This window comes from Eleginops maclovinus, chromosome 1 (genome assembly GCF_036324505.1).
Source record: "Eleginops maclovinus isolate JMC-PN-2008 ecotype Puerto Natales chromosome 1, JC_Emac_rtc_rv5, whole genome shotgun sequence".
NCBI lineage: Eukaryota > Metazoa > Chordata > Actinopteri > Perciformes > Eleginopidae > Eleginops > Eleginops maclovinus.
This window is the reverse complement of record NC_086349.1, coordinates 562,619-577,347: the sequence shown is the minus strand read 5'-3', so window position 1 is coordinate 577,347 and position 14,729 is coordinate 562,619. Positions and strand designations below refer to the sequence as shown.

General features: G+C 43.1%; 2 protein-coding genes across 3 annotated transcripts in view; one reads left to right on the top strand and one right to left on the bottom strand.

Moving 5' to 3' along the window:
* Window positions 1-14,729, bottom strand: part of LOC134868419 (immunoglobulin superfamily member 21-like) — a 34,407-nt gene that overhangs the window by 16,694 nt on the left and 2,984 nt on the right. Inside the window, exons 2-4 of one of the 2 annotated variants that reach the window (XM_063889541.1) lie at window positions 12,858-12,982; window positions 4,683-4,804; window positions 4,418-4,536 (exon numbers count right to left, since the gene is read on the bottom strand). In XM_063889541.1, coding sequence (XP_063745611.1) covers window positions 4,418-4,536; window positions 4,683-4,804; window positions 12,858-12,982 — 366 coding nt within the window. The remainder of the gene's footprint in view (window positions 1-4,417; window positions 4,537-4,682; window positions 4,805-12,857; window positions 12,983-14,729) is intronic. The other variant, XM_063889548.1, reaches the window with a different exon arrangement.
* LOC134881316 (piggyBac transposable element-derived protein 3-like) lies at window positions 332-2,846 on the top strand. Its single transcript, XM_063908588.1, has 3 exons — window positions 332-440; window positions 918-1,151; window positions 1,346-2,846. The coding sequence occupies exons 1-3, from the start codon at window positions 383-385 to the stop codon at window positions 2,392-2,394; spliced, it is 1,341 nt and encodes a 446-aa protein (XP_063764658.1). The 5' UTR covers window positions 332-382; the 3' UTR covers window positions 2,395-2,846.

Here is a 14,729-nt window from a genome sequence, read left to right as displayed (position 1 = left end):
CCGCTCATGTAGTTACAGAGCAGTATTGTGTATATGTATGTTCAGTTGAAAGAGATAATGTTTCATGATGTATTGTTGGTGGGAGCTATGATTGTATGACTTCGTTTTTGAGGGATGTGGGGGGTTTTGTCTGTGGGACGGTAACCGATTGTTGTATTTTATTTCTACTTTTATAGCTCTTCTGTTGGAAACAATTTGTATGCAAGCAAGGTTATACAACCTCCTAGGACCTGGCGTACACATACGTGGACATCACATTTTTGGTCATATGACCACAGTCGTTAATTCTGCTGAACTGTCGCCTCATGGCCACGTATGTGGACACTTACACTGTCATCTGGTGGTGTCAGAAGAGTACAACACACTACGGTAAGAATTAAAAATGGCGGCAAACACAAGGGATAATTCAAGTGGCAGCTCCAAACACAAACCTCGACAAGGTAAGAAGTCCTATCATATTTCAAGGCTTTTTCTGATTTAGATATTTATCAAAGCATTGTACGTTTGTCATGACATGCAAATTTGACAAAAAATGTGTGAAAATAACAATTTGGTATGCTGCTAAACATGATGTACACGTATGTGTACATTGGGACTTAGGTTGGTCAAAAATGCTAATATGTTAGCAAAAATGTGCACGAGTAAAATAGCTTATAGCTAACTCTGGTGCAGCTAAAAAGCTGTACATTGTCCCAATGAAATAAATAACAATTAAATAACTAAATACATAAATTAGTTGGGTTAAAAATGTTAATATGCTAGTAAAAATGTGCCTTGCTATAGCTAATAGCTAGAGTTGTTTATAGCTATCTCTGGTGCAGTTGAAAAGCTGTCCCAGTGAAATAAATAACAAAGAAATACATACATATATAAATGACATTGGTTTGTATTTGATTTTTTCATGTTTTTATTTCCAGAGCGTTTTTCTGTGCAAACAGCATTGGAGCAATTTTGGCTAAATGATGGAGACAACTCAGATTTGGAAGACTTGTCTGACAACGATGATCCCATCCTGGATGCCAATTACCAACCCCGAACACAGGAGCGAAGCAGCAGTGAGGATGAGGATGACAGTAGTGATGATGAGGACCCCATTCCTCAGCCCACTGAGCACAGCAGAGGACGTAAACGTCTCCGTGGTGCAAATAATGGTTAGCCAAGACCCAGTGGATATTTGTTTATTTTAGGCAGGGCCTAAGGGCTAGGTGAAGGATAGGAAGCAAAATGCTTATTTACAACACTTGTTGACAGGTTCAGGGACAGGGACAGATACAGGTTCATCCCTGCAAGTCTCAGAATCGACCTGAATGCGCATCTATTGATGAGCAGATGATTCCTTTCACAGGAGCCTGTCCATGCAGACAATATCTGCCAATGAAGCCAAACCCAGTTGGCATCAAGAACTTCGTTTGTGCTACAGCAGATGGCATTGTGCTGGACTTTGATCTGTATCAAGGTACAGGTGCACTGCTTGAGCAGGTCGAAGAAGAGGTGGGCCTGGGGTTGGGAGGCTTAGTCTTGGCTCGTCTGTGTCAAACTCTGCATCGTGGCACAAAAGTGTATTGTGACCGGTTCTTCACAAGCATCCGAGGTGTGGAACAAATGATGAAGAAGGAGATGTACATTACTGGTACAATAATGAAGAACAGACTCGCTGGCGCGAAGGAGAAGCTACCCTCTGACAAAACCATGAAAAACACAGGAAGAGGTACCTCATCAGAACTTTCCACTGAAGATGGAAAGTTGTGTGTAGTGAAGTGGTATGACAACAAACCAGTATTGATGATGTCTGTTGTTCATGGCACAGAGCCTGAAGACACCTGCCAGCGCTGGGACAAGAAATTGAAACAGTATGTGACTGTCTCGCGACCAAGCATTGTCCGTGAGTACAACCTCAAGATGGGTGGAGTGGATTTGATCGATAGAATGATTAGCTACTATCGCATGAGCGCCCGTACTAAGAAGTGGACGATGCGGATGCTAATGCACTTCACAGATCTGGCTTTAGGTAACAGCTGGCTACTCTACCGCAAAGACCTCGCAATATGTGCTGCACCAAAGAAGAGCATCATGCAGTTCCTTGAGTTCCGTACAGAAATTGCTACGACCCTCTTGGCCCAGCATCACGGTCAAGGAAGCCATGCAGACCTCTCTGAACAGTCAGAGGAAGAAGACAACTCAAATCAAGGGAACAAACGTCCTGTGACGGCAGTGCCCCATGTCTCGGTCCGCAGGAGGGCGAATGCCCATCTCCCAGAGATGATCAGCCTGAAGAACGCGGCGCGCTGCAGGGTAGCAGGCTGCACTGGAAGAACCCGAGTGCGTTGTGTGACCTGCAAAGTGTTCTTGTGCTTGCAAGGCGATCGCAACTGTTACACAGCCTTTCACACATAGACACACATACACTGCAGCACAACACACACACACACACACACACACACACACACACACACACACACACACACACACACACACACACTGCTGCAATGCAAAATTTCACATAACACATACTGTAACTGTGACTCTCCAAAGGGGGCAAAAATGTTTTGTTTTTCTTCATTTTGTTGTGTTTTTTCACAATGATGTTCAAAACACAAACAATAGTTGAAAGTTGAAAAAACTGCTGTGTTCAAGGTTGAAATAAAATAGTTTTTCACTCTATTACAAAAAGGTGACTTTAATGTGTTTTATGGAAATTCAGACCCAGTGTCCACATATGTGGACATCATTTTTCTCTAAAAGTACATCATGTCAAAAGATGATACTTAGTTTTTATACTTATCAGGTTCCAATAAGCCCAAATAGCAAAGAGAAATAAAAAATGCATATAAAAAAACAGCTCGGGTCTTAGGAGGTTAAACAGTTACCACCAGTTCAAGAGTTAAACCATCATTCAGTCGGGGACACTACAGTTGTTATATATAATACATAATGTCACTGTTCTAGTGGTAAACACTGGAGAAAGAGCAAGCTATGTGCTGTATCAGAAACAATGCGCCACTCTGTTCTGGAAGCATTATGTTCTGTGTTTACATTAGCAAGCATGCTAACACTCAGAGCTAACACTGTACTGGAGAGACTATGTGTAATATAAAGGTCCTGTCCTTGTGGTAAACCGAGAGAGAGAAACGTTTGAGCTCCATACTGTTTCAGAAATAATGCTGGATATGGTTTGGAACATCATATGGCGTTTAATCACGGCAGCATTTAGCTGAGTTTCTCCGGGTAGAAAACTCTCTTCAGAAGAGAGTAGAGATGGACGAGTCCTGATTCATCTGGATCATTAACCCGGATACTAATAATGACCCGGGAGTCACGAGTCCCCCCACTACATTAACCTGATTCCTTTCAGTCCTACACCTGGTGACGTACAAATTGAAACTATAAATTGCCTCATTCACTACGCTCCCTATAACATGTAAACTGCATCACAACATATCCCCGTCCATCTGCCTAGCCTTTAGCAAGTAGCTACCAGAACAGAAGGTCCATAGTTTATCATAGATAAGGACTTGGATCCGCTTGCCACCACAAGTCATCGTTTGGCTCAGGGGAAGCGGATCAGACACACTTCCTGCAGACTCTTCAGACTCAGAGCAGTAACCGTGGCAGATCCAGAGATCCCCACTGAAACTTCCTTTAGAGCAGGAAACATAGTGGACTCGCGGATTCGCGGGATCCGTGGATCCAGATCAATGATCCAGAACAGTAGCCTACGAGTGAGTCAGCAGAACTTCACAGACACAGATTCGGTGAGCGGACTGAATGAGTGGATTATTCCACACAGCTCTAAACAGCAAACTCGCCGGTCGGACTCGTCATGGTTTTCACTGAGTGTCAGCTCTGTTTATGATAACGTAGATGCATAGGCCTACTGTTCTCAGATAATTTGACGATTTCACCCAGTCAAGTGTGAGAAGCCAATCAACAATAAACAAGCATTAAGACAGAAAAAACAATTGAATTTATTTGAAGTTGGAGACTATGGCCTCCTGTTTCACCGGTAGGATTTCTACGCGCTTGGTGATGCTGACTCAAAAGACTCTTCAATGACTGACTCAGAAGACCTTGAGTCCGTAAAAAGATCCGGATTTGCCATTTCTAGAAGAGAGATCGTGATGCTCCAAAGGGGGGTGGCCAGGATCTCCAAAGGGGCGTGACCAGCAGCAGCTAGTTCATTTAAAGCTACAGTCACAGAATCAGCACTTCAGGAACAGGGCTGAGATAGAGGGGGAGGAAGCATGCTAGAATGGGGGATCTGTTTGCTATTTTGAACAAAACACTTCAGACATGTTTTGTATAGATATGGGCCTACAATATATTGTTCAAATAGTATAATAGGAGACCTTTACGTTTATTTTTGTTTGTGATTTTCTTTTAAATGTATGATACTACCAGAAAGGAATACAGTACATACCTATGACAGTGAGGGTGATGCTGCTGGAGGATAGAATCACTCTGCCTGTGGAGCTTCGGTCATAGATCCCCACATGGCACTCATACAGGCCATCATCCTCCATCTGGACCTCAGGAAGCCTGTTCACATACACATATATACACACATCACTGAGGGTCTTTATCATTTCCCTTTTCAATTGATCATTTTCTGGAGATTAGTTTCCCTCTAAAGCTCTGTCTTTAAAAGGATAAGTGTTAATAGAACACAGCTTGTCTTTTCTCACCGCACAGTGGACTGGTAGACCAGGTCCTCAGGTCTACGGTAGTCCTCCATGTTTGAGTAGTTGGTGTTGTACATGGCATCATAGGTGAAGATCTTCTGCTTGGCATTTCCTCCTTCTGTCACCTGGGAGGCAAACAAACAAACATTATTCTCACTGAGTCTATAATAATACAGCAGCTGTGACCTTGGAAACATGTAGTCCAATATTCTGTCTGTGTTATGGAGCAGCGCAGCACCCTGGTCTCCGAGTTCATTCTGGAGGACTATCTTTATTCTACACTCAGCCTCCCATCAACTGATTGTGGGCGTTTCACTGCTCTTGTTAAACCAACCAGCAAATCATAGCACAGCTGTTAAATATTTAAAAGTTTCTCCTCTCTGCTTTCGCATGTCATTTTCTCTCTGTACTACGGCCACCTGACCAGGGTGTCCATATCAGAATTTATGAAAAGTATGTTGAACTATGTCTCTTCTTACAGGTTTGTGGGGCAACATTTTAATACACAAAGTTTACTATCGTATAAGAGACTGCGCAGCTCCATACTGGTTTGGATGGAAATCATACTAGTGTGTCACTTATTCGGCAAAGACTCAGAGTCTACTCACTCATTTCACTCATAATTCCTGTTCTTGTATGGGGCCCTCCCTATGAAATCCTTACTCTTGACACTCACCATGGTAACGTTTAAATACGATCTGATTTTTTTCTTGGAATGATATGTGGATATACAGTGGGGCAAAAAAGTATTTAGTCAGCCACCAATTGTGCAAGTTCTCCCATTTAAAAAGATGAGAGAGGCCTGTAATTTTTATCATAGGTATACCTCAACTATGAGAGACAGAATGAGAAAAAAAAATCCAGAAAATCACATTGTAGGATTTTTAAAGAGTTTTTTTCAAATTATTGTGGAAAATAAGTATTTGGTCAATAACAAAAGTTCATCTCAATACTTTGTTACATACCCTTTGTTGGCAATGACAGAGGTCAAACGTTTTCTGTAAGTCTTCACAAGGTTTCCACACTGTTGCTGGTATTTTGGCCCATTCCTCCATGCAGATCTCCTCTAAAGCAGTGATGTTTTGGGGCTGTCGCTGGGCAACACGGACTTTCAACTCCCTCCAAAGATTTTCTATGGGGTTGAGATCTGGAGACTGGCTAGGCCACTCCAGGACCTTGAAATGCTTCTTACGAAGCCACTCCTTCGTTGCCCTGGTGGTGTGTTTGGGATCATTGTCATGCTGAAAGACCCAGCCACGCTTCATCTTCAGTGCCCTTGCTGATGGAAGGAGGTTTTCACTCAAAATCTCACGATACATGGCCCCATTCATTCTTTCCTTTACACGGATCAGTCGTCCTGGTCCCTTTGCAGAAAAACAGCCCCAAAGCATGATGTTTCCACCCCCATGCTTCACAGTAGGTATGGTGTTCTTTGGATGCAACTCTGCATTCTTTCTCCTCCAAACACGACGAGTTGAGTTTTTACCAAAAAGTTCTATTTTGGTTTCTTCTGACCATATGACATTCTCCCAATCCTCTTCTGGATCATCCAAATGCCCTCTAGCAAACTTCAGATGGGCCTGGACATGTACTGGCTTTAGCAGGGGGACACGTCTGGAACTGCAGGATTTAAGTCCCTGGCGGCGTAGTGTGTTACTGATGGTAGCCTCTGTTACTTTGGTCCCAGCTCTCTGCAGGTCATTCACTAGGTCCCCCCGTGTGGTTCTGGGATTTTTGCTCACCGTTCTTGTGATCATTTTGACCCCACGGGGTGAGATCTTGCGTGGAGCCCCAGATCGAGGGAGATTAGCAGTGGTCTTGTATGTCTTCCATTTTCTAATAATTGCTCCCACAGTTGATTTCTTCACACCAAGCTGCTTACCTATTGCAGATTCAGTTTTCCCAGCCTGGTGCAGGTCTACAATTTTGTCTCTGGTCTCCTTTGACAGCTCTTTGGTCTTGGACATAGTGGAGTTTGGAGTATGACTGTTTGAGGTTGTGGACAGGTGTCTTTTATACTGATAACGAGTTCAAAAAGGTGCCATTAATACAGGTAACGAGTGGAGGACAGAGGAGCCTCTTAAAGAAGAAGTTACAGGTCTGTGAGAGCCAGAAATCTTGCTTGTTTGTAGGTGACCAAATACTTATTTTACCGAGGAATTTACCAATTAATTCATTAAAAATCCTACAATGTGATTTCCTGGATTTTTTTTTCTCATTCTGTCTCTCATAGTTGAGGTATACTGTTACGTGCCGAGCAGGCTGTACTTTTGTTTCTTGCCTCCTGCTCTTTTCTCTACTCCCTGTCATTCACTACAGCTAATCAGCAGCTGATCAGTACCTGCCTGGGCATCTCTGACTGATGACTGATTGGCTCCTCACCCTCAGCTGACCAATCAGCACCCAGGACCAGCCATAAAGGAGACAACCAGGAAGCCTTCTCGGTCTCACTGCTGGGCCTGCTGCTGACTGAATTTGACTGCGTGTTAAACTATTGTGACAATCGCGTATCCTATGCTATATGTTGTGACAGTGTGTGTGTGGTGGGAGGTGGAGGAGTTAGGTAAGTTGGGGTACCCTTTACATCTCATCACGTAGATAACCTATGTTAGACACACTAGGTTAGCGGATTGTTGCCACCCCTGTATTTTGCTTTGTCCACTTGTTAGTAGTTCAGGAAGTGAGGGTTTTTGTTTGAGTTTGTTTCAGAAGAGAGATGTAGAGATAGGCCTGGTTTTTGTTATATTTATTTCTTTTATTTGGCACAATCTCCCTTGTCTCCTCCTCCTCCTCACCTGAAGAACATTTGTTGTGTATTCTTTTGTGAGTACAAATAAACATTGTCTGTGACCTTTAACCTGACTTACTCATTAATTGGTTGTCGCGTGTTACAGTCTCCAGGTCCCCTAGACTTTAGTGGGGACGTAACACAAATGGGGGCTCGTCCGGGATCCTTTTTCCTGAGCTAAAGACAACCACTATTGAGAAGTCACTGAAGTTGTGACAGTTTGGCTGAGAAAATGGGTTTTGAATTAGAGGATTTCATCAAAAATCCAAGTTTTGATAAGTTGGATTTGTGTCGCAAAGATGACTTGTTATGTATTGCAGCTAACTATAACATTTCGGTAGACAGGTATTGTTTAAAAAAAGAGCTAAGAGAGATAGTTCTGCAAAAACTTGAGGAGTTAAAAATACTTGTACGCCCAGTCTTGTCAACTCAGCCTAGGTCTGATGTGTTTGTTGATGATAGGGAAACCATTGTTGGCGCTTCGTTCTTAGAACAGAAGGGTCAGGCTATCTTAACTACACCTCGAGTTGACAAGGTTACTTTTGAGGCTCTTCCAGCAACGCTTCCTAGGTTTGAGGCTTTCTCTCCAGGTAGCTTAGGTTCAAGTAGTGATGCCAGACTGAAGGTTCGTCTTGCCCGTCTTCAGCTGGAGGTCCAGGAGAAGGAAATGGCACGTAGAGCAGACTATGAACACAAACTGCAGATTCGCAAGTTAGAGATAGAAGCTGAGAAGGAGATCGCGTTGAAGCGGCTTGAAATCGAAGCCCTGAGAATCTCTTCAGAGAAGACCTTGTCACAAACACTTGGGAGGTCAATACCTTCGCTCACAGACCCTCATACTCAACGTTTTGACGTTAGCAAACATATTGCTTTGGTACCAATTTTTAGAGAGTCAGAGGTTGACTCATATTTTTGTGCCTTTGAGAGAATTGCAACTGCACTAAATTGGCCTAAAGACATGTGGCCAATCCTACTTCAGTGCAAATTAATCGGTAAAGCTCAGGAAGTGGTATCGTCACTCTCTTTGGAAGAAAGCTTGCAGTACGAGGTGCTTAAAGAGTCGATCTTGCGTGCTTATGAGCTTGTGCCGGAGGCCTACAGGCAAAAATTCAGAAACCGCAAAAAGTCTGCTACGCAGACATTTGTTGAGTTTGCGCGAGAAAAGGCTGTTCTCTTTGATAAATGGTGTGCAGCAAGTGAAGTGAAGGATCGTTTTGAGTCTCTTCGTCAATTGCTTCTCTTAGAAGATTTTAAGAACTCTTTGCCCGAAAGGTTGGTAATATTCTTAAATGAGCAGAAGGTCACTTCACTGTCTAGGGCAGCGGTCTTGGCGGATGAATTTGTACTCACTCACAAGAGTGTGTTTTCTTCTTCCTTGCACCCAGACAAGGCTGCAGTGTCTCAAACTGGGAGACCTGATCTTGGCCCCACTCCTTTTGAAAAATCTAGAGGACCACCATCACCTCCTCGGGGGCCTCGTGAGTGTTACTACTGCCATAAAACAGGTCACCTTATTTCAGAGTGTCTTACCTTGAAGCGCAAACAGCAACCTTCACTACGTTTACAAACGCCAAAAGGCATGGGACTCATTAAAGAAGTGTCACTATCGGACATTGAAAGATCACAGGAGGATGATGTACCTGATCCCTGTTTCAAGCCATTTATTTCAAAGGGCTTTGTTTCTTTAACAGGGGATCCTGGAGACCAGCTGCCAGTGCAGGTACTTAGGGACACAGGAGGTTCTCAGTCTATCATCAGAGAAGGCATCTTACCGTTAACGTCCAGCTCATCGTGTTGTTCAAGTGCTGTTGTTCAAGGTGTAGGCATGACACTAGTGGCGGCCCCTTTGCACAATGTTTATATTTCCACAACTCTTGTAAAAGGGTTCTTTAAAGTAGCCGTTCTCCCTGCCTTGCCCATCAAAGGGGTGGATTTCATTCTTAGTAATGACTTGGCAGGGGGCAAAGTTAGGCCAGTACCGGAGGTCATTCATGCTCCTGATTTAAGTTTAGACGCAGGTAGAACAGCTGAAGTACTTCCTGAGATCTTTCCTGCGTGTGTGGTTACAAGGGCCCAGTCAAAAAAATATGGAGATGACTTGTCTGACTCTTTTCTTGCTACAGGGCAGTTTCCTCATGTCACGACTGAGTCGGACAAGCTGCCCGAGGAGGCCCGGTCTGCTGGTGCTGGATCATCCCGTAACTGCACAGAACTTGTACAACTGCCTGCCTCTAGGGAAGAATTCTTGGCAGCCCAGCTAAGTGATAAAACACTTTCCAAATGTCTCTCTTCTGTTACCAGTGAGGACGACGCCAAGTCAAAGAAGAGGGCCTACATTATCGAGGATGGCCTATTGATGCGTCGTTGGGTTAGTGAGACCTGTGAAGAGTCAGACTCCTGTGCAATTTATCAGGTTGTTGTGCCAACAGCCTATCGTTCTCAAGTGATGTCCTTGGCTCATGATCATCTGTGGTCAGGTCACATGGGGGTAACAAAAACGTATGACAGAGTCTTAAAACATTTCTTTTGGCCAGGACTCAAGTCAGATGTTGTTCTTCATTGTCGATCATGTCATGTATGCCAGGTTGCTGGTAAGCCGAATCAAGTGATTCACCCTGCTCCTCTCATCCCCATTCCAGTAATGGGGGAGCCATTTGAAAGAGTGATTGTGGATTGTGTGGGACCTTTGCCAAAAACTAAAACAGGAAATCAGTTTCTCTTAACTGTCATGTGTGCTTCCACTAGGTTCCCAGAAGCCATTCCACTACGGAAAATCACTGCTCCAGTCGTCACCAGGGCACTTTTGAAGTTTTTTTCCCTCTTTGGTCTACCCAAGGTGGTTCAAACGGATCAAGGAACCAACTTTATGTCTAAAGTGTTCGCCAGGGTACTTGACACTGTGTGTGTGTGGTGGGAGGTGGAGGAGTTAGGTAAGTTGGGGTACCCTTTACATCTCATCACGTAGATAACCTATGTTAGACACACTAGGTTAGCGGATTGTTGCCACCCCTGTATTTTGCTTTGTCCACTTGTTAGTAGTTCAGGAAGTGAGGGTTTTTGTTTGAGTTTGTTTCAGAAGAGAGATGTAGAGATAGGCCTGGTTTTTGTTATATTTATTTCTTTTATTTGGCACAATCTCCCTTGTCTCCTCCTCCTCCTCACCTGAAGAACATTTGTTGTGTATTCTTTTGTGAGTACAAATAAACATTGTCTGTGACCTTTAACCTGACTTACTCATTAATTGGTTGTCGCGTGTTACAGTCTCCAGGTCCCCTAGACTTTAGTGGGGACGTAACACAAATGGGGGCTCGTCCGGGATCCTTTTTCCTGAGCTAAAGACAACCACTAGGCCCGCTTTAGACGCTCCTTAAGTTTGGCAACATACTCCGGGATACTGCAAACTTTATTCTCTGGCATGATCAGATGCTCTTTAAGAACCCTTAATGGTCCTCTGACCTCATGTCCAAACACTAACTCCGCAGGACTAAAGCCTAGAGACTCCTGAACAGCCTCCCGGGCAGCGAATAACACCAAAGGAACACCATCATCCCAATCTCTATGAGACTCATGGCAATGTTTTCTTAGCATGCATTTCATGGTCTGGTGAAATCTCTCTAGTGCCCCCTGACTTTCAGGATGATACGGGCTGGATGTCACATGCTTGATACCTTAAGTGAAGTATTTAAATGCTTGTCGGCTGCATCCCTAACACTAAACCTTGCCAAATGTGAGTTTGGAAAAGGTACCGTCCTCTACCTTGGTCAACAGGTTGGCCAAGGGCAGGTGTGCCCTGCTGATGCAAAGATCAGGGCAATTGCCTCCCTGCCGGTGCCATCCACCAGGAGGGAACTTCGCCGCTTCCTGGGAATGGCAGGGTACTATCGCCGTTTTTGCAGAAACTTCTCCTCGGTGGCAGCCCCACTGACTACGTTGACCAGTCCCTCCAAACCTTTTGTATGGTCTGGGGAGTGCCAACACTCATTTGAAAGCCTTAAGGGTATTCTGTGTTGCTCTCCTGTTCTTTCTGCACCTGACTTTTCGATACCCTTCAAGCTTGAGGTCGATGCCAGTGGAGTTGGAGCAGGGGCCGTTCTTCTGCAACCAGATGCACTGGGCATCGATCATCCCGTGAGTTACTTCTCCCGGAAGTTTAACAAACATCAAGTTAAGTACTCCACCATTGAGAAGGAAGCTTTAGCCCTATTGTTTGCCTTGCAGCACTTTGAGGTCTATGTTGGCTCCAGTGTCAAACCTATTCAGGTATATACTGACCATAATCCCCTGGTTTTTCTTGCAAGAATGTACAATCACAATCAACGCCTTATGCGTTGGTCATTGATTGTTGGGAACTACAACCTTGAAATAAGTCATAAAAAGGGAGCCGATAATATTCTGGCTGATGCACTATCTCGTGCTATGTAAAGGGTATTGTCAGGTCCAAACATACTGTTTGGATTTATATGTGTGGGGGTGTTTACGTGCCGAGCAGGCTGTACTTTTGTTTCTTGCCTCCTGCTCTTTTCTCTACTCCCTGTCATTCACTACAGCTAATCAGCAGCTGATCAGTACCTGCCTGGGCATCTCTGACTGATGACTGATTGGCTCCTCACCCTCAGCTGACCAATCAGCACCCAGGACCAGCCATAAAGGAGACAACCAGGAAGCCTTCTCGGTCTCACTGCTGGGCCTGCTGCTGACTGAATTTGACTGCGTGTTAAACTATTGTGACAATCGCGTATCCTATGCTATATGTTGTGACTGTGTGTGTGTGGTGGGAGGTGGAGGAGTTAGGTAAGTTGGGGTACCCTTTACATCTCATCACGTAGATAACCTATGTTAGACACACTAGGTTAGCGGATTGTTGCCACCCCTGTATTTTGCTTTGTCCACTTGTTAGTAGTTCAGGAAGTGAGGGTTTTTGTTTGAGTTTGTTTCAGAAGAGAGATGTAGAGATAGGCCTGGTTTTTGTTATATTTATTTCTTTTATTTGGCACAATCTCCCTTGTCTCCTCCTCCTCCTCACCTGAAGAACATTTGTTGTGTATTCTTTTGTGAGTACAAATAAACATTGTCTGTGACCTTTAACCTGACTTACTCATTAATTGGTTGTCGCGTGTTACAGTCTCCAGGTCCCCTAGACTTTAGTGGGGACGTAACATATACCTATGATAAAAATTACAGGCATCTCTCATCTTTTTAAATGGGAGAACTTGCACAATTGGTGGCTGACTAAATACTTTTTTGCCCCACTGTACTTCTGGTTTGACAAGATCTTATTTCATTACAATTCCTGTACAGAGAAGGCATATATGTTTACATTTTTACTTTATTTTGGAGCATGTTTAAGTCATTCGTGCACACACATTATTTGTACTTCATTTATAAATCACCTGCGTGCTCACCCGAAACCACACAATCTCTCGGAGGTTGCCGTCCGTTTGGAAGTTGCACTTCAGTGTGACTGTGTCTCCAATAACCACAGGAGGAAGTGGTGCAATGGAAACATTTAAATAACCTGAAGAGAGAACAAAGAGCATCATGATCATCAGGTAAAGAACATATTATGATGAAGCTTTGTGTAGAACACTGAACGCTTGTTGTTTTTGATGCAGAAAATAGTGAGGCGGCTGAAGGAAACAATTCTATTTACTGCTTATAGCGTTTATTCCTTTGGGGAAAGTATTTCCTCCTCTGATTTTTATCATATTGCTAAAATCTGTATTATTCAACAGAATTACATACAAATAAGAGAAAAATGCGAGGCAGCTAACTACAGATTTGTCAACACAGTAAGAAATCAGCCATCGTCAGTGGAGAAAAAACACTAGTATTTTCATCAAGTGTTTCTACTAGATTCAATCGATCCATCTCAGTATGTTGCCTTAATCTTAATGTTTTGTTTTATCACGATTAAACCCCTTGAGATGTAGCATCTAGTTTTGGTGGGTCCCAACATACATCTTCCAACCACTGCTTTTACAATCCATGCCAACATGTGCTCTCACATCCATACCCTGATGGGAGGGCTGCATGCATGCTCTTCCAGTCCCTCCAGTCCCTCCATTGTGCTGCCACTTGGTTCAAAACCACATAAACTGTAGTTTATGATACTTACAAATACACTAACTATGTCAAGCTGAATTCTTTGGAAATTATATTCAACACAAATGTACATTTAATGGGAATAGCGCAGCCATTAAACATGGAGGAGGATTTGAACATGTAATACAATGTATAATTATACTTGACACACAATGCTTATCATGCAAAGGTTATTTCGGACAGTGTGGAACTCTCTGACAACCTTAAAGCTAAAACAAAAAGGAATACTGGATTTTACAAGGTTATCTTTTATTCACTGTTATGATTTGACTGAGTGTTTGCACTAAGATTAAACAATCCAAACCAAAAATAAAGCGTTTGTTGAGTTCCCAGCTGCAGTATTTGGAACTTTTCATTGAAGTTCTTCACTATTTTTACTGACATAAATATGTAATACAGACTTCAGCTTGGAGAGGATGGGATTACATTTAGCAGGAATGTGCAGCTGCTGATGCTGCTGCATTTCTTTATGTGTTAGATTAGCAGCTCAGCTTCAGTTGCTGCTGTTAAGGCAGCAAAGCGTGTTAATAATTCCATGTAAAGGCCAGCTGCCCAGCAAGTGTACTCAACAGTGAAGCAAAGGCTGACCCTGACCTCTGGCAGACTAACACTCACACACAGCTAACATACTCACACAGCTCACTGCTTATATGCACTAATCCCCAGGAGCACCATATCTATACTAGGCCCCACATGTCTGTTCTGACCAGTGGGATTAAAGGGGTTAATACATCTTCCAAGTCTTTAACTATATACATGCAACTGTTGACCCTCCCTTACAAAAAGAACATGTGAATCACAGAGTATTACAAATATGTATTTCATATATTACATGTGTATTGGTACAGCTCCAGGAAAAAGACCACTCAAAATGTTTCTTAAATCTCATTCTCAACATGAACAGACAGTGTCTGTAGAATTCCAAAAGAGAGAAATGTTGTCAGTAGTTTATAGAATACAATCATTAAAAAGAAAATGTATTTAACTCAAACACATCCCTATAGATAGTGAAACCGGAGAAACATATAATGCTGCAGTGGTCTTTAATCTTTTCCAGAGTTGTACATAACATTGATTTAAGTATATATGGATACTGCAAAACTATAAATAAACATTGTAAATAACAATGTCCCATGTTTTATGACACGAAATGAAACATT